This window comes from Rattus norvegicus, chromosome 7 (genome assembly GCF_036323735.1).
Source record: "Rattus norvegicus strain BN/NHsdMcwi chromosome 7, GRCr8, whole genome shotgun sequence".
Classification (NCBI taxonomy): domain Eukaryota; kingdom Metazoa; phylum Chordata; class Mammalia; order Rodentia; family Muridae; genus Rattus; species Rattus norvegicus.
In genome coordinates, this window is record NC_086025.1 from 22,563,188 (window position 1) to 22,583,851 (window position 20,664).

Genomic DNA, 20,664 nt, shown 5'->3' on the forward strand with positions numbered 1-20,664 from the left:
CCTTGCTGTGAGCTACGAGGTCCTGGTGTCTCAGGACGTGACACCACCCCACTTGCCTTGCCTTCTGCCTCGGCTATTACCAGAAACTTTGACCGGAGTGCCCTATCACCCGTGGGGTTGTACAGACGCCTTCCCGTAAGCTCTCTTTTAACAGCATCATCTTACGGTCCCCAATGTGCTGTGTGCAGTTTATTATCCACACCTCCTGGGTTTTAATATGGCTGCTGCACTTGGAATCACTAAACACCACACTGAGTGAATGCTTTCCAAACCTCACCTCACTGAAGCTTCCCCGCAGGGGCACCAGCTTAGATAACCTTATTCTGCAGATGCAAAGAGAGTGATGTAACTCGTCCGGGTTCTCACAGCAGGCAGGCATAAATGCACAGCCATGTGGGACAGACTGACAAATGGTACATCAGAGAGCCAAGAAATACGCAGATAACTTCTTGCTTTCAAAAATTCCACTGCCCAGCTAGCCGACAAGATGGTAAAGGGGCCTGGTAAACTGAGTGCAAACTCCAGAGCCCATATAAAGACGGGAAAGAGCTAACTCCACAAGTTGACACAATGTGAACCTGCAGGCCCACACATCATATGCACACACGTGCACACAATGATAAATTAATTTCAGCCCAGCTCTGCAATGTGCTTACTAGGCTCCGTTGGCAGGGGAACTTCCAAGGACACTGTTCATGCCTCTGCTCTCTGTCGGTAAAATGAGGGTCAGGGCAGCAACTGCAAGGTCACCGTGTGGGATGAATGAGTGAGGACAAGTCTCAGGTGTCTGCAGTCATTTCCTGCTGCAACTTCTGTGGCCCCAGTCACTCAAAGTCCTGGAAGCAGACCTAGCAAGTGTTCCCTGGGGACAGGGGCTGTAATGCAAACTAGGGTAGGCGCTGGGTCCTCAGGGACGGGATCCCCAAGGCCAAGAAATTTGTCCAGTTTACCCACATCGTTTATACAGACAAACCAAGATGGCGCCCACAAAGGGAATCTGGGGGTGGACAGAAACACAGCAGGAGCCAGTAGAATGTGGGATACAGAAAGCTCTGGACAAAGGCAAGGCGTGGTTAGGAAGCAGTCCTGGACACAGTTCTTAGGTGTGGCTACTTACAGTGACATCTTGGTGCATGGGACAGAGAGAGGGGAAGGAGCTGCTGCAGCAAAAAACATGACAGGCCGTCATCCTTGCCATCCACATGAAGGACAGAGCCGCTGACAACTCAGGGGCACCGCGGTAGCAAGCACTTGCCCAGCAGGTGCTAAGCCCTGGACTCGGCCCTCAGCATGGCACATGCCAACCACAGTGATAAGCCACACGGGTCAAGGGGGCGCCTCAACCTTCTTATCGCCAAGACCCTTTAACACAGTTCCTCAGGTTGCAGTGACCCCCAACTCTAAAACCACTCCGTTGCTACTTCACAACTGTAATTTTGTTACTGTTAAGAAGCGTAATGTAGGGGTTGGGGATTTAGCTCAGTGGTAGAGCGCTTGCCTAGGAAGCGCAAAGCCCTGGGTTCAGTCCCCAGCTCCGAAAAAAAGAACCAAAAAAAAAGAAGAAGCGTAATGTAAATATCTGATATGCAGGATATCAGATACGTGACCCCCCCCAAGGGGGTCGAGACCCACAGGTTGAGAATGTCTTTGTCCATCCCAATCTTGCTCTCCGGACTCCCGCAAACCATAGCCGATTCCTGAGAAAATCGGGAGATAAATCTCAGTTGAGGAATCCAAAATGCCTCACAGACACCAAGATAAGAGCATCAGGAACTGCTGTAGCCACACCCCCAAGGAGCCATGGCAACCCTCTGCCTCGTGGATCTCCCCAGAACAGGAAAAGAAGCCTGGGTTTCACAGTAACACGCTGACATTGGTTCACTAGTTATGAGACGCACATCACGGCGATGTCTGGTATCTCAGCAGGGAAGGTGGGAGTGGGTATGTGCAAACTCTGGGCTGACTCCTGTTCCCTAAACCCAATTCATCCTAAAACCCAGAATGAATCAACAAAAACCTCTATTGGTCCAGTGAGATGGCTCAGTACATAAAGGCTCATGCCACCAAGCTTGACGAGGTCAGTCAGTCCCCAGGACCCACGTGGTGTTAGGAGAGATCTGACTCCTCCAAGTTGTCCTCTCACCTCCACACAGACCCTATACTGTCTCCCTGAAAAGGTAATAAATGTTAACAAATTTAAAATTCTGTTGCATAATCAACACTCGAGGACTCAAAGAGACCTAAGTCTCTAATGAGGTCACAGACTATTCTAAAAGGAGGCAGAGGGGCTACAAACCTAAGTCATAGGACCTGAGGGCTCTCTTTGGTGACTACTCCCCAGGGAATGGACAGCCACACGTAGGCATCTCAGAGCAGACCTGGATGGTGGTGGGAAACCACCTGGCTGTTTGCACCAAGAACTCCAGTGCAGCAGAACTGGCCATCTTACTTCCTCTGAATCTTATGTCTCCATCCTGGTCCCAGATGATACCTTCCCAAGTTGACAGACAATGAAGCCTGTTGTCTGGGCTCTTTTTCTACTTCTTGTGGAAACCATTAGCCAGCATGAGCTCGGTAGCGAGCCTTCGCTCCCCACACACATGCGTGTAACTCAGAGTGCACGTGAAATGGAAGTGGGTGTGCCCAAACCTGACACTAAAGGGATCTTCTGTAGGTTCCTAGAACACTCTCCCATGAAGCCAAGATTGTTAGGACTGCTGCCTCTGACACAAGCTGAGATAAAGGTGCTACTGCCACATAGCTACACACAGAGGCTAACACACAGAGGGGGAGGGGCTGTGGAAGAACAGAGGTGAACCACACAGGAGGACTGACAAAGACTGTCAGTCAGCAGGGGAGGTGGGACTTAAACATCACCATAACAACCACCACTACTGGCTGGCTCTAGAAAGAGGATTTTTATAAAAGATCTTAAGATCTTGTGGAGGTTGTTGTTGGTGTCTGCGCTTTGCAGAGGAGGGAAGCAAGGCCGAGGAGGGCGATGTAAGGAACAGAGCCAAGTGCAACTCTTGTCACGATCTGAAGAACGAGAGTCCCATCCACAGGCGGCTGTGGGTGAACTGGAGGAGTCGTGACGTGACGTGAGTGCTCTCCGGCAGGGAGGACTCTCACAGCCTCTCACAGCTGTGAAGCGGCTCTGGCTGGTCCCTGGAGCCACACAGTGGGTCAGAAGCCTTTCCAGAGTGACCACTGGAAGGAGAAGCTGGGCTTGCCGGGTTTGTGAACGCAAACGCTAACCTTGTACTAAACCTTCTCCCAAAGGCATGGGAAGCCTCATGAGCTCCCAAGCATCAACGCCAAACCTTTTTTTTGCTTAACATCTACACATTTAGTGCGTGTACGTGTGCGTGTACGTGTGCCCGCACGCATGCACACGCGCATGCGCGGACAACTTGAATTCCGTTCTCTTCCTCTACCTGTGAAACTGAACTCAGCTCATCAGTGGGCAAGTGCCTTTACCCACTGAGCCTTTAGAAACCCTCGTCCCGGAGACCTTTCCCCAGCCCATCTTGGATCCGTCTCTGCCAGGCAGGGAGATACCCGGCCTTGCCGACCGCATTTAGCACAGGAGAAATAAATTGAATTGATAAGCTTTATCACGTTACAGGCTCTCTTCCACTTTTCAGGTTCATTTCCTCCATAGCTCAGCTGACCCGCTGCCACAGAGTTGACCTACCAAATGTCATAAAGGAGAGTTAATGTAATATAATGGACAGGGCTGTCCTTCCCAATCCCTCCGTGCGCGCGGCTCCAGGATGAATCTGCTTGCTATTAACGTTGAATCCAAAGCTGTGGCCTCTCGTATACGCCTATGTATACATACGTGGATTGAATTCTCTGTCACGCCATCAATGAATGCAGGGTACTGTTTGGGGAATAATGGACTGGTTTCTAGCTCTGAGGTTATCTCTGGCTCCCAGAACATCATCACAGACACAGACAGCACTGTGCTTTCCGAACCCACCAATGCTCCCGTCTGCCTGCACGCCATCTAGCTTTAATTCCAGCAGACACCTAGCGACCTGGGCCACGAGAGAGGGGAACGTACTTTTAAGTGCCTGCCGTCCAGATGGGGTTTGTGTTCCGAGACTCATACCCTTCCGCGATGCTTGTGGGATGCAGCTCAAAGGAGTCAGTCTGAGATGTAGCTCAGACCTCTGAGGATCCCTGGACCTTAGCGGGCGTGCAAATTACAACTGCACAGTGACCCAGGAAGCTAGCCCCATCACAGATTTAGTCTGCCAGAGGAGGGAAATGGGTAACATAAATGCATCGTTCATACCAGAAAGTATATGGGCCAACCTGGGATTACATGGACCTCATCCCTTCCTTCGTAGGGGGAAACAAGAAGGGGATGGTGATTATCCACTCATTCAGTGAAGTCACCACACACACACACACACACACACACACACACACACACACAGCCCCACATCATCTGGAAGATCCTATGTTACAAGAATCAGGTAGAAGAGTCACTCAACAGAACAACCCTGTAGGAACTGTGGACAGTAAATGTCTCAGCATCATGGAGAAGGAGTCTTAGGAACATATTCTTGCTTTTTCCTTGTTCTGGGGGACATCGAGGCCAATTGTGAGCATTGCTGGGAAACCGGAGTCTGTTTCAAGATCGGTATCTTCTTTAGGACTCACAAAATGTCACCAAAAAGCACTGAACTAAGAGTGAGGGTTCTTAGCATGCCTTCTCCCACTCCCCTTCATAAAAGCAAGAGAGATTGAATTCAGGACAGAAATGTTTAATACATTAGTTTGCCAGATAAGTTCGCTCACCTCACAATTCTTCATTAGTTTACAAATATTAAGTGGAAAAAAATCATAATCGCTTCCACATAAAATCAGACTGTTGCCTGAGAGGAATGTAAAAAAAAAAATCACACTTCAGTTCTTTTCTTTTTCTGCTCAAAATCACCTCTTAAGACAAGCCTTCCTTTCCCCATGGACAGATTCATCCTTTTGAAAGGACTTGAAAGTCAGGGAGAAAATATGCTTTTATTCTGAATGAATGCCTGCTACCTGCTGGCCTGAAGACTGGTCCAAGAAAGACTTCCCTAAGTAGCCCCTGGGCCAGCAGTGATGCGGAGGAAGACATCTCAGAATCCCTTCTTCTTGTTGCCAATGACAACCAGTAATGGGCCTCTGTTCCATAAACAACAGCAAGCTCCAGGTTAACACTAAGAGGCTAGGGCAGCACGATCTGAAAGAAGTGGAATCTAGAAGGATCCTTCTAGTATCAGGAGCTTTGTCCCTGTCATTTATTCATCTTTAGTTGTCAAGGCCAAATAGAGGTGTTGCCATGATCCACTGGTCACATTTTCAGAATCCAAGAAGGCAACACGAAGGCATCACCCCTCCCGTGCTTCAAACATCCCAGGGCTGTGTACCTGATCCCAGCGAGCCTGGAGACTGGCATAGAAGGGTGACCTTGTATGAATCTACAGCCCAAGGAAACTTGATCACATCCACACACCATTATAAACTCTTAATTCTTTGAAATGTGGGGCTCTTAGCTCCCTCTGTTCTTGGTCTGTATTCCAAGGGCAGGGTGGGGGTGACAGTCAAGTCTGTAACCAACTACAGGCTTGGGATGTGGCACTTGAATTTCAATGGGCCGCAAGGACAATGGAAGCTTGTACGAGAGTACTCAAATCTGGGGATGGCTCAGGGTTCCAGTGACTGGGGCCATCAAGCAAGAGCCCAACAGTAACAAAATGAACTTCATCTAACAGCCCTGAGACAAGGTTGTGCAAGGGATGACCTCACAATGCCACAGGCCAAAGGCATATGGTGGATGCAGACACCATCAAGAGGAAGAGGACGGAGCCGTTAGGGTGAGGGGACAGGAACGGCGATTGGCTCCACTACTTGAGGCTATGCTATACGGTTATATTCAGTAGGTCATGGGTTATTCTGTCTTGTTAAAGATGGAATGTCGTTCCTGGCATGTGTGAAGGTAGCAGCCTTAAGTGGCTAAACATCCCCTTTCCTAAAATAAGTGGTTATACTGGGGCAGGAAAGAGAGCTCAACGGTCAAGGTACCCACGGCTCTTCCAGCTCACTGCTCTTACAGACGGCTCAGATATGGTTCCCAACACCCACAGGGCAGCTCTCACAACCACCCATCCGACTCCAGCTTCAGGGAATCTACCACACTCTTCTGACCTCCACAGGTCCCAGGTAACCAAGCGGTGCACAGACATGCAGGCCAGCCCTCACACACATAGCTTTTTAAGTTTCTAAGAAATAGTCGGACATGCAAAAGTTTGAGTGGCGCCTACAGGTTTTCTAGATCCACTAAACCTAGCCAGATTCCAGAAAAATAAATGACCTATGAGGTGACAGGTAGTGGCTGGTTCATCTCATCTACATAGTGGGAGAAAAGGGAGTCTTCCCAACGGGAGCTGTGAAGTAGACCTTGAGTTTGTCAACTCTGCCAGCCTAAAAAAGGTGGCAACTCTCCCCCCACCTCCCACCCGCCGGTCAGTGGGAATAGAGGAGCTGAGGCTCAGCCCAGGCTAGGCCACTTCAGTCAAACTTCTGGAGGCAGCGGCAGGAAATCTGACTCCTGGACTGGAAGCCAGAGTATCAGAATGTGTGTCTGACGCTTCATCTACTAAACCATAATGGTCCTGGGCAGGACTGGTGGTTCTCTATAGCGATGGCCCTCAGCCTTCCTAATGCTGTGACCCTTTAATACAGCCCTCATGCCGGGGTGACCCCCAGCCATAGAGCTGCTGTGTTGCTACTCCGTAACTGTAATTGTCTACAGTTATGAATCATGATGTAAATATCTGATGTGCAAGGTATATTAGGTAGGCAACCCCCAAAGGGGTCACGAGCCATGGGTTGAGGACTCCCTGATCTAAAGAGAGACAGATTACTGAAACCATGGTTCTCCAGAATTGGGGTTTCCTGGGAATCTCACGGTGGGGAAAGGGAAAGGCTGGACTGTGAGTGTCAGCCAGGGAAGGGATTACCCCCAGGAACAGATTTGAACAGATCTAAAAGCCTTGTCAGGTGACCTCACAGCCAGAGTAGAGTGTAGACAATGTTGGGTCCGTGGTGAACAAGAAATGAAGTCATCTTCATCCCACCCTCCATTTAACCATGAACCTCACGCCAGGACTCAGAAAATGGAGTGGGGTGTGTGTGTGTGTGTGTGTGTGTGTGTGTGTGTGTGTGTGTGTGTGTGTCACTGGACCTATTTATTGGTTCCTCTTCTCAATGAAGCCACATGGAATACATTTTTCTCCACTTGTTATTAACACTTCTGTGTTTAATAGCATATATCCTATTGTCCTGGCTAGTTTTACGTCGACTTTACAAGCTGGGGTCATCTGAAAGGAGGGAACCTCAGTTGAGAAAATGCCTCCGTAAGATCCACCTGAAAGATACTTTCTTAATTAGTGACCAATGGGGAAGGGCCCAGCCAATAGCAGGTGGTGCCGTCCCTGGGCTGGTGGTCCTGGGTTCTATAAGAAAGCAGGCTGAGTGAGCCAGGGGAAGCCAGCCAGTGAGTAGCATCCTCCATGGCCTCTGCATCATCTGCTGCCCTGTTTGAGTTCTTGTCCTCTGAGGATGAACAGAGATACAGCAGTGTAGGCCAAATAAACTCTTTCCTCCTTGATGGGCTTTGGCATGGTGTTTTGTCATAGCAATAGGAACCCTGACTAAGACACCTATTAAAGACAGACAGCTGCATCTGGTTTCACAGGCCCCAGTATGACCTTATAAACTCTGGTACCGTGGTGACAAAAGTTTATGTGGTATCTAGAGCATTCTCAGAACATAGTAGCTAGCTATGAGTGGTGGCTCTAGCAAGCAGAAATCTGCGGCAGGAGGATTGCTGTGAGTTGGAAACGACCATGGACTACATAGTGAATGCCAGGCTAGGCAGGAATAGGTACATAGAGATAGACAGAGATACACACAAATAAGAAACAAACTGTCTGGAAATAGACAGAACTAAAAACCATAAATACACACACAACTGGAGCTGTGCATGCTGTCACTGTCACCATCGCTGTCATTCCGGGAACAGCCTTCGTGGTACTAACCTCACCCGTAGGAGAATCCAGACTTAGCCTGTCTTCTAAAAGGGAGAAGGACTTCCCAGGGACAGGAACAGGAAAGACTAAGTCTTAACTGAGGCAATGGGTCGTCCAACCGTGTGCAAGGATCGGTTACACAGAGCCTGCTCTCCAGGCTTCCTGAAGAGTCCAGAACAAGAGAACTTGTATGGGAAAGGAACTTGCATGGTTTCAGGAGGCCCCAGCAGATCCTGGAACCCAGCTCTAAAAGATGTGTAGTCTGCCGTGTAAGCAGGAAGACTTCTGCCCAGTACTGGAAACAGATAGAAGCCAGGGAGACAAAGGACCTCCTGTGACATTCTACAGGGCTAGAGAGCTATCCCACAGACACTGCATGGCCATGTTTGTCCCACTGCCACAACGGAAACCACACAGACCGGACGGCTTCAACAACAACAGAGTGATTTTCTCCAAAGTCTGGCTCCGAAGGATAAGGTGTCACCAGGACTGGCTTCTCCCAAGGCCACTTGTTTCACGTGTCCTCACGTGGCCCTTCTGCATGCAAGAGTGGTCTTCTCCCCTCTCATCGGTCTATCATGCAGGTTAGGGTAGCCCTAACGACCTCATGACCCAACCTTACCCCCACTTACCCCTCCCCCTCCCCTACCCCTCACCCCTCTCCTCCAGTCCCCCATCCTGTCCCTCCATCCCCCACCTCCCCACCCCCTGTGCTAGAAACCTAAGGCCTTGCTCTACCAGGCAAGCATCAACCCCAGTCCCTAACAACCTCACGGTAGTCCGCATAAAAGCCCTATCATTTTAAACACAGCACAGTCTTTGTCTCGGGATGGGAGTGGGGGTTAGGGGACAGGTGTCTGAAAGGCACAATCAGCCCAAGAAGACACTGTGGAAGGCCTGTAGGAAGGAGAATAGCACAAACAGGCTTTCCTTTTTAGGAAGACAAGTGGTGGCTCTGAGATTGGCATGCCAGGCCACTAGGGACCCAGAGCAGGAAGGTGGAGACTCTGCAACCCAGGGAAAAAAAGAAACAGAATGTGATTACTGGACAGAGGCCCTTTTTTTTTTTTTTTTTTTTTTTTTTTTTTTTTTTTTTTTGCTTAAGACCAGGCTGTGGTTTATGTACTGCAAAAGCCCTGCTGTGCTCTGCTGGGTGGAGTCCCCTGGTCTGCCCTTCAGGCATATTCCCAGGCTGGCCCTGCCTGGTCACCCGTAGCTGCCTGGGCCCTGGGAACACCCAGGAGCGAAACAGGCATTGTCCCAGGAGTCAAAATCAAAACAATGGAGCGGAGGAATCCGAGGCCAAGAGCCAGCTCTGCAGAGTAGAACAGTGCAGCTTAGAGGCCTCCAAGGACCCATCAAGGCTCCTCTAACAAGCACCCCTCAAATAAAGCCTGGGCAGGAGGCCCATTAACACTTCACAGGGCCAGACCTCAGGCCCTGCAGGAGAAACTTCAAAAGCACCTCAGTAGCCCAAAGCATCAGATGACCTTCATTCAGGCCTATAGCCCAGGAAGCAACTGGCTGAAGTTAAGGAAGGAGCTGGGCTCATAAATTAACTATCCCTCGGCCCCCCATATAGGGTTTATTTATTGCCATTGAAGCCAACTGGGCTCCTTAAATTTAAAAAGGACCACGGCCTCTATAAACAGTATATAGAAATACCTTCCAGAAAAAAAAAATACCAAGAGAAATTCCCCCCTCCCCATCTTAAGGAAAAAAGAGGGGGAAGATCCACTTCTTGGAAATAATTCTCCCCCCCACTGAAGCGTTTGCCTCAAGCACTATATAAAATCCATTCGTGGTCATCCCTCTATTTAAAATAAATAAATAAAATAAAATAAAATAAAATAACGTCAGACATAATTACCAATTTGTCCTTTGTGGAAATTAATTTCGAGCATGGGTTTCCTCAAGTCAGTGTGGCCTGCCTAAAAGACAAGCTAACTCACAGCGGCCAGAAACCTGTGACACGGCTGACAAGCTTGGCGGGATCCCCTCCCCTAGACAGACAGACAGACAGACAGACGTTCTCCGGGACTGCAGACTGCCCATCAGCATCACAGTGAGGACACCGATCAGGCTGCCAGAGAGATACTGATATTTTTCAGGAGATAATCAGTGGTGTAATGTCAGAGGCGTCATACATGTTATTTCCAACGAAATTGCAAGCTGTCAGTACAGGCTGAATAGCCCCCATCTTACATTCTTCCGACCCAAAGCACACGATCCCTCGTGGGCCCCAAGCACAAATACGAAATTCATACTATATGCATAGCCTGAAGGTTTGTGCAGTACAACATTTGGCGCTCCCGTGTTTTGTTTTACAATATTTAGTTTGTATGTATGCGTGCATGTGGGTTGCAGGTCCTGGGGCTCGAACTCAGAATGTCAGGCCTGACAGCAAGCACCTTTTCCCACTGAACCATCTCGTTGGCCCACACCTTGTGTTTTGGCTTCAACCTGTCACTTGAAGCCAAATATGGATTCTTCTTTTCGTCTGTGCTAAAGAGTTCAGGTTTCGGAGCACTCTGCATTCCAATTTCTTGGAACCTCATGTGCTCTTGTCTTTCTTGTTTTATTGATCATACAATCCCTCTGCCCCTTAGAAACAGAAGCAGCTTTGGATTTTAGCTTTTACTGCATCCCAGGCCTGCATTTTAGAACCTCTGAGCTCATGCCATACCCGAAATGATTCTCTCGGGCAAATGGGGCCATCACCCTCATCTTTCTGAGGCTCAGAAAGGTCACATACCTCACCTAGCATCGAACAGGTGGGAGCAGAAAAATGGAGACCAAAACCCAAATTCATGGAACACACTACGCATAACCATTCATTTATACGACTTGTCCCCGGCCAACTTCAAACACGGGACTTCGTTTCCCAGCTGGCCTCATCCTGTTAGAAGGTTTCTGTGGCTTACAAATTTCAGAGTGATTCTAGCTATGATGCCCCCTGAAGCTGGGAAATACCATTTAACAATTCCAACGAAGATTTGGAGACGCTTACATTCCTAGGATTCGATGCTATTCCCCCAGATTGTCCTTCCCTCTCTCTTGTTCTCCCTGTTAACACAGCAAGCATTTGTGCCATGCAGAGTTATGCAAAACATGAAACCCAACTCTAGAACTTCAGTTTACAAAAACAAGCGAAATGTCCCATGGTCAGGAGACCTGCTTTCCCGAACTCAAGAGAGGCCAAAACAAAATAAAACAGGCTTGTGTCAAGTAAGAATCGGATTTAAATTTTAGGAAAACATCCTGCGCCCCAGACTGTAGGCTTCTTGAGGACAGAGGTTCTGTCCCTTTTCATCCCAAGAGAAGGCACAGAACCGGCACACGACAGTACTTACTAGCTGTTTGCCAATGTAGCAGATATGGACGGTTAGATGGAGCAAGTAACCGTTGAACGGATACATGAAAGGCTATTTATCCCAATGGCTAAGCACTGGATGATCTATAAAGAACCCGTTCTCTGTATATCCTGCAGATACGGATGGATGAATGGTCAATGTGTGAAACTGAGAGACGAGAAGATATTTATTTCAATGCTCAAATAGCAGAGTACCAAGCCAAGTCGTGGTGGAGCGTGACTTTAAGCCAGCACTCGGAAGGCAGAGGCAGGTGGATCAATAAGGTTGTAGCCAGCCTGATCTATAGAAAGAGCTCCAGGATTACAAGGAGCAACCCTGTCTTTAAAAACCAACACCAAAATCAAAAGACTACCTATACATTCCTACATCTGAGTCTGTTCTCTGTCCAGATACCTACTTTTAAACATTCTAGCCCAGATTCCGATAAAAGCATAAACCAGATGCAGTTTCTGCTGGCTCTAAGGCTTGTAAGGTCACATGTGGGCTGAACTATGACCTTCCCCAAAGACAGGTCAACAGATTCTGCCAACTGAGCTCTCAATGACTGTGCATGTGCAACACACACACACACACACACACACACACACACACACACACACACACACTGAACACAGGTAATCTGTAGAGGACAGCACTATGTGTTGGTACCGAAACACATTTATAATCTTCGGTGGTGTCCATCCCATTCCCAAGCAACATCTATCTTCAGGAAAGACACTTTGGGGAAGAAAGAAAAAGGGGGTGCTATGGCTTTGTGAACACAACGGTCCAGGTGTCTAGCTTCTCCCTAGCAAACTAGGCCAACAGGACTTCTAAAGATGCACCAAGGGTAGACTGAGGGAACAACCGGAGGGCTAAAGAGCAAAAACCAAGTGTAATTATCAATAATTTTTCTTTTCAAACATATTGATCACAGATAAACACGCAGCAAAAACAGGGAGGAGAAAGAGTGGGAAGGTGCTATTGACTCCGGTTATACAAAGTAACCGTACGTGAAATGTGTCCTGTGGAAAAACTAAGGAGATAACGTGAACACCCCACCGGCAAACAAGAGAACCAGAGCTCACTGCGCCGTTCAACAACATGTGGAGGCTCACTGAAGCAGGAAGTGGAGATGGCCGTGCTTCCGGGATAGGGCCCTTCTGCCTCCTCCTCTGATATCTTTGTCCAACAGACACATTTTGATTCTTGTGAGGTGTGTCAGCTTGCACCCAGGAAGCCTCTAAACTCGGATCAGACCCATTTTCATGAAGTTTCCAAAATTCTAAGGTGGAAGCCAGAATGTGAGCCAGCCTTCCTGACTCTGAGGCACACCGGGTCTTCCACATGTTAAGAGCTCTCCCATTAAGAGTCAGCCAGAGGACCCAGCCAGGGAAGGAAGGGAAGGGAAGGCAGAAAACAAAATTTCCATTTCTAATGAGTCAAACACCACAGGTTTTCTTGTTAGACACAGATTTTTTCTTTCAAGCGACTGCCTCAAATAGCCCAGGCTGGCCTCGAACTCACAATGTAGCCAAGGATGGTCTTGATAGTATGCACCACCACAGCTGGTCTATGAGCTGCCGGCATCTGACTTCGGGCTTTGTACATGCTAAAGAAATACTCCGCTGTACTATACCTCCACCCCAAAACCATAAGTGTGTGAGTGTGGGCTCCACACGCAAGCACGTGCAGACTCTTCTGCGTGGATGGGAGAGGAGTCCACACACCTGTGCGTGCTGAGGCTTGTGTTGTACGTGTGTGTGTGGCCAGAAGTTGATGCTGGGTATCATCCTTGATCCCCCTCTCCATTTTGTTACTAAGGGAGGCTCTCGGCTAGCCAGCGAGGTTGCTCCTTAGCTCCAAACACTCATTGTCTTAATTAGCTCCTTCCTGTCAGCCTACAAACAGAAATAATGGGCTGAGAATCAGCCCTAACGTCTATAAGATGGCCAGCATCTTTAAAATCCTCATATCGCTTATCAATACCACCATGTGGACTCCATTGAGGATGTTGAGGGAAAAGAATCTATACAGCCGAGTTTCCCACATGTGACTGTCAAACCGGCACTGAGAGGACCCACTTAACAGTGACAGGATGCCGAGCCTACTTCTAGAGATACAAATGAGGTGTCTCGGGTCCCAAGTTGCAGTGCTGGTGGTATTTCCAGGCCCCACGGGTCACGTGGGTCGCTAGCCTCCCTGGGAACCCTAGCAGCCTATGTATGTGAGTCACCCCGGGCAATGGCTGAATGCCCCTACCGCCGTGTGAACACCCACCATAAGCCATGAGGTCTTGCACAACCCTTGCATGTTAAAAGCTGGAATGAGAAGAACTGGATGTAGTGAGCGGTGTGGGTTTGTAGGAGATCACCAGCCCCGAAGGTTTGAATTGCCAGCTTCCCACATAAACCCCACTCTGCGCTCCAGATCTGCACAGAGAAAAAAAAATCCCCTTCAAAGGAAGAGGAGCCCAGGAAGATGTCACAACAGCGATAAACGCATCTGAGAAGCTGGCTCCAGGACAGGGAATGTCTTCATTTAATCTCATGTTATTGATGAACGCAACTGGGAAAGAAACCGTGGAAACAGACGCCTGATAATTCTGGACTCCAGAAGAGACACAGTTTCTGGGCACAAGCTCCCGCCTGAGATGTCAGTGCCTCTCAGGAACGAGGCCGAAGAGTTCATTAGCCTGCAGCTCAACCCCCATCGCCTGGCACTGCATTCGGCGGTGAGCAAAGGGGACAGAGGCCGGAAATGCCCCACTGGCTGGAAGATGAGATCCAACTTTCCTCCAGGGACAGGAAAGGCCTTTTCAGACAGTGGAGCAAACCCTGATCCACTTCCCCAAAGTGACCGAACTCCGAATTCCCTGGGGGGGCAAAGCGATGTTGTGACTCTATACAGAGATTCTCCTTCCAACCCCTCTTCTGAGAGTAAAAGGGTAGATTTCTTCCCAAGAGGCCTTGCAGCAGAGGCCAGAGTCATGTTTTTTGGAACTAGGTTAGATGTGGGAATCAGAAAACCTTGGGTGCCCATCCACCATGCCTGCCCACCCTCAACGAAGGAGGTGTATCTTAGGGAAATGGCTTCACGGTAACTACATGATAACTACGTTGCACCTCAGAACGCCAGGCCTCTCCCTGACAGTTAACGGAATGCCGAACTGAAGACAGCAGCTATGCTGAAGGGATTTCATCCCAAAATACCGAACACAGGGAAGATGAGTCCTGTCCGACTGCAGCTACGTGCCATGGAAAAGCTTCGGAAATGCATGCAGCCCACGGGAGAGCCCATGGGTATGTGGAAAAAGCAAAGCCCGGAGGACGGGCTAAAATATCCTGCCAGGGTCACTGGCATCTAGTGCTGAACCCTCCCCATCAGGCCTGCGGATCATAAGTCGGCTCCCTGAATAAATACATATTAAGCAGCTGTATGGGAAGAGTCAACAGGCTCCGAGGTCAACTATTATAATATCGCTATTATCATTTGGTCAACTCGGCTGGAGGAACAAAGACGCATCCAATTAAATGAATTGGGATTCCCTTAGCAGACGCAGGGAAAAGGCCACCAGCAAGATCTTGACATGTTCAGTTTTTTTTTTTCTGCTTTGGACTTACACAGTTCAGAACAAAAGGGCCGCAAGCCTTCAAGGTCAGAGAACCGAAGGAGTAGACTCAGAGTAGACTCCCGGACGCATACACACAGGCATGGACACACCGACCAGACTGCCTGGCTTCCCGGAGAGGACAGGGCGGAAATCAGAGTGAATGTCTCTCCGGGGAAGTTCAAGGCTGCCTCCTCCCACACCTTCTGATGGGGAACAGGGACAGATTCAGTTCTACTCACAGGAATTTATGTGGTACTCCACCAGCGTCATATCCCAGGAGAAAGATCCGATCGCTGAACAAAACCGGCATATCCCCTTCAACTCGAGCCAAGCAAACCCAAGAGGCTACAGTGCAAAATACTGATGTGAAATCAAACCTCGGAACCACTGGCCATCCACAGGTCAGGGCTGAAATAATGGTCTCCTTGAGGTTATTTTCTTGAAAGGCCTTGGGGGTGGGGGGTACTGAGACAAACACAGCAGCTATGAGTAAAAGGCATTCTGTTTGATTTTCCATGGTGTCTTCCAACCCTGCCCCCCCACCCTACACCCCAAACCACACCTCCTTGTGAAGGTCAAAAGCCCTCATGCATTTGTCCTGAGTCACCGATGTGAGACTCCACGGTGCTGGCACAGGGTTACCACCCAACACTCCGGGCCCTCCTCTCATCTCAAAGGAAGTCAGCTTTAGATAATAAGCGAAAAGGTGCTTCCTTTCAAAACTGCTGTGATTAAACTAGAAAAAAAGAAACATTAATTTTATGCCCTTATGGTAAGGGGGCCTCCTGAAGGAAGTCTGTAATTCAGAGTGTGGCTCGCTACGCATCGCACCAACAGGCCTCCGCTGCCACACAGCCAAGAACTCCAGTTCACAAGAAGTTCTGAGCATACACTGACAGCCAGAGCTCTTCCCAAGAGAACACACGGGCACAGACAGCAAAGGGTGACCAGAAGGGTGCCAACCTCACTGTGACGCTTTCTCCAACACTGTCACTTTACAGAAAAGAAGGAAAGAATTGAAAATAAGAGAGAGACTTTGAGAGGATGGCCCTTCCCGTTAAAATGTATAACACCATCTTTTTAAATATGTAACAAGAAACACTTTGGACTGATGGTTCTCAACCTGTGGGTCGGGACCCCTCTGGCAAACTTCTATCACTAAAGGAAATGTTTACATTGTAATTCATAGCAGTAGCAAAATTACAGTTATGAAGTAGCGATGAGGGGAGGGTGGGGGTCACCACAACATCAAAGTTCTAGGAAGTTTGAGAACCTCCGACCTGGACATTTGGTTTCGTTTCGTTTCTTTTGTTTAAGGCAAATTAATATGAGATGACAGATTAAAAACAAGAGGCCCTCAGATTCCCCTCCACACCCCCATCCCTGGCAGATGGTCTTCACGATGTAGCCTGCAGACTCCTTGACCTGTGTAGAAAGGGACCTATTGGTTATAATCACCCTTCCACCTTGTACTGCCTGCCTTTAGGTCACCCTGACAACAAGCTGGATCCTTTCAGAAAAGGGACTTTCAACGAAAAAAAAAAAAAACCAAAAAACAAAAAACATAGAATACCCCCACCAGACTGCCCTGTGGTAAGCCTGTGGGACACTGACTGATTGGTGATTGACGTGGGTGGACCCCCATCTATGGAGGTCAGTGTCACCGTTGGCCTGGTGGTCCTGGGTTCTATAAGAAAGCAGGCTGAGCAAGCCATGAGGAGCAAGCCAGTAAGCAGCGCCCTTCTATGGCCTCCGCATCAGCTCCTGCCAGCAGGTCCCTGATCTGCATCAGCTCCTGCCCCCAGGTTCCTGCCCTGACCTCTCTGGATGATTGACTACAAGGCGCAACATGAAACAAACCCTTCCCTCCCCAAGATGCTTTTGGTCACACCCCAACTGTCTAACCCCACTTCATTAGCTGAAGTCTTCCCCGAAGTGACACCGTAATGGCTCCCTACACATACCAGGGTGTTTAACTCTGATGGCATCTGCCCAGAACCTTCTAAGTGTTCTGAGAAAGTGACACATAGACATTATGTATCCTTGAATGTGACTTCCTTCCCAGGACCTTCATGAGGGTTCAGCAGGATCTGTCAGAGACGATTAATAACAAGCAATTATATCCTGTACTGGGCCTCCAAGAAACCAGCTCCCTCGGAACCCACACAGCTGAGAAGGAAAATACATAAAATATGGCAGTAGCTGGGGTTGGGGATTTAGCTCAGTGGTAGAACGCTTGCCTAGGAAGCGCAAGGCCCTGGGTTCGGTCCCCAGCTCCGAAAAAAAGAACCAAAAAAAAAAAAATATATATATATATATATGGCAGTAGCAACACGGTTCTGGACTCTGAGGGCTCTTTACACCACACGGTGACCTCCATTCTGGAACAACCCCAGGGCGCTATTTACTGACGGAAGGTGATGATACTCAGTGGACTCCACCCAGAGATCAGGAGGAAAATGGCTGGCTGTGGTCAGGGGTGGGTGGAATGCTATCTTTGTCTTCCAGGTATGACGTGGCTGTGAACGCTCTTGAACTATCTGTATCAGAGACAAGCAAGATTGGGCTCACCATTACTCTGCCTCGGAGGGAGAGGAGTCCATGACGTCTTACCTTGAGTATCTACAGACAGCTGATACGCGCTGGCGGGAGGTGTGCCACCAGTGATATAGCCACTCACATGTCTGTGCTCCAGAAAATAACCCCTTACCTATGTATGATCCCGATCTAAACCCACTGAGTCACGAGAACAGAGACAAGATGTGGAAGTAGAAGGCAGACTAGTTGGGACCGGAAAAGGAACGGGACAAAAAGAGTCTCATGAGAGGTGAATATGGTCAAACTATATAACACGTGTGTCTGAAGAATATTACGGGAAGTCACCACCGGTCAGCTTAAGTGATAACACATTTGTCCTTCATTCAGGTCTGTCATACAGACTCCCGAATGCCTCCTGAAACCTGACCCCTACCCAGTGCAAGGCAAAACTCCCTCTCCAAGATCAGGATTAGTGCCTCTGGTGGATACCATGGGAAAGCCACAGTTCTTGAGGTCCCACAGGCCCCAGGTGTTAGAAAAGACAATGGTAAACTCCTCCCACGAAGGTTGCCAAACCCCGTGCTCTGTTCTTTACAGAGGCTGGCTTCCAGTGACTCAGCACCACACCCCCAAGTGGAAACAGTGACGGGGTGAGGAGCCCAAGGGCACCCACCCCAGAGCACTGACCTGTACCCTACAGTTTTAATTTCACTGGAGAATCCTTGAGCTCCCCGTCTGCTACCTCCAAGATTGTTTCAGAAGATGAGGCTCTGCAGATCAGACTCACCCTCCCCAGAGCACTGAGCCTGGGAAGGTCACAGTAGCTCCTGGGATGCCCATAAGTAGAGACAAGATGGTGCCCGAGTAAAGTAAAGCGGAGTACCTGGAGCATGCTCTGCCACGGCTCCTTACGGCAGGAGGAGAGGGAGCCATGGGAACAGGGAGCCACGGCTTCCATGTGCACAAAACAGCAGGCAGGAGGGAAGATGGACGAATCCACCACACGATGCTGCCCCGTCCTCTTCAAACCTGAGCAGACCAGCGGACGGAAATGTCACGCTGCCAGCCAGGTGTCCACAACGTCCCCCTATAAGCAATGTCTCTTTTTTTTTTTGATGACGATGGCCCGAGGTGATGTGGGTAATCGCACATCCTGGGGGCTCCTGCAGGCAAGGAAGCCCATTTTAAGTGGATTCATATGGAGTCCCAGAGGGACAGTATAATAGTGTCACTTTAACACGCACTCTCAGCTCCTGGAGGACCAGAAGGGCCAGAAGCTGCGGACTCAGATACTTCAGTGCGGGTCTGAAGCCCAGTCTACCCACAGCTGGAGGTGAAAGGAACGATGCTCACGGATTAATAAGGAAAATGTCACATGGTGGCCACGGGCAGGTGATTATTTAGAGATACGTGCCATGCACAGCTCTGGGCCAACCATGGAAATAACCGCCCACCAAGACACAGGCAGACGAGTAGAGGAAAATAAGAGATGCCGTCTGTTGATCTGCCAGCACGCCCCTCTAGGGCCTCGACTCCCCTGCTCTGTATGCCAATGCTAGTACCCGCCCTAAACCTCACTGCTTCCACAGTGCACTCTCGACGGCTCAGAGAAGCTGAGTAACTTGCCCAAGGTCACAGTGCTTCGAAGCCACTAGTTGCTCTCAGTGGAGGTGATCTTGCCTCTAGGGGACCTGGGACACTCGCTACTAGCAATCTGTGGGTAGGTCAGAGATGCTACAGAACATTCCACAGCTTGGGACTTCCCCAGGGTGGGGCAGTGTCACAGCGAACCTCTGCTCTATCAGCCTCCAACCTTACCCTTCTCACCTGTAACACAGAGAGAGCTCCCCTTCCTGCTTATAAACGACCTAAGAGTCATGGCTTTTTAAACAAGAGTCTAAGTCAGATTACCCTGATTCTATAGACGATGACGAAAGGGGACACTGTCAACTCTCCATACACCAGGCATGCTTGGCTTTTCTTGGCCTTGCACACTTGGCTCTCCTTGGCCTTGCACACTTGCCTCTCCTTGGCCTTGCACACTTGCCTCTCCTTGGCCTTGCACACTTGCCTCTCCTTGGCCTTGCACACTTGCCTATCCTTGGCCTTGCACACTTGCCTCTCCTTGGCCTTGCACACTTGCCTATCCTTGGCCTTGCACATTTTACTCACCTTGGCCCTACACACTTCATTCTCCTAGGCCCTGCATGCCTGACTTACCACTCGTGTCTCTGCTCCAACCAGGGCTCCTGAATCTTCTGTTAATCCTGCCTGAGCATCCCCCTGCTACTCAGTTGGGATTACCAAGGCTCAGGGGTCCAGCCTCATCTCCTTCACTCTCCTGTTTCTTTTTCTTCTTCTTCCTTCATCCTGCCCTGACTGCCACCCTGCCCCTCATCCCTTCCCTATCCCCCCCTTCCCCTCCCCCTTCCTCCCTCTCTCCCAAGGAGCACCCTTAAGGTCTGGCTCCTCAGGTGTTCTTGTCTGTACCTTATCTTAATTCCTCAGAGAAGATGGAGCCATCACCTGTGCCACTCTCTGCTTCGACTTGTCCCATTATGTGGGACTCAGCAGAAGCTCAATAAATACTTGGGGGGGGGAATGTGATGAATAAGTTGACCATCAACTGCAGAATCCCCCCACCTTTCCTCAGGGATTTGGAAGCGTCTGAGCTCTCAAAGCTTAAAGTCATCCGGGGCCAAGATGTCCGGGTGGAACCTGCTCGTCTTGGTACAGCTACCACTGCTGTAGAAGGGGTGCAACACTTGAGGAAACTGAAGCCCAAGTGACTATGAAGGTCACTGAGCTGTGTGTGTATGTGTGTGTGTGTGTGTGTGTGTGTGTGTGTGTGTGTCCTCTCGACATGAGAATTGCCATGCTCTTAACAGACAGTCACAAAACCTGGTCCACCATAGCTTCGGAGGTCTTCATGAACCGGTCACGGAACTGAGAGAACCAGCAGGGATGAGGCCAGCAAGCAGACCGCCAGCTCAGCAAACAGCAGGGCTACAGGACTACCGCCGGAGGTCATCCATCCCACGGGACACGGTTGCTCAGCTGGTCTCAGAAGAAC

At 49.4% G+C, this 20,664-nt stretch overlaps 1 protein-coding gene across 3 annotated transcripts in view; it reads right to left on the reverse strand.

Moving 5' to 3' along the window:
• The window catches only part of Chst11 (carbohydrate sulfotransferase 11), a 218,457-nt gene that overhangs the window by 151,067 nt on the left and 46,726 nt on the right, over positions 1-20,664 (reverse strand). Inside the window, exon 1 of one of the 3 annotated variants that reach the window (XM_063263437.1) lies at positions 15,293-15,588. The exons of the other annotated variants lie outside the window; for them this stretch is intronic. Within the exon in view, the coding sequence (XP_063119507.1) occupies positions 15,293-15,323 (31 nt within the window). The 5' untranslated portion in view covers positions 15,324-15,588. Of the gene's footprint in view, positions 1-15,292; positions 15,589-20,664 lie in introns of those variants that run through there. 3 annotated transcript variants of the gene reach the window in all.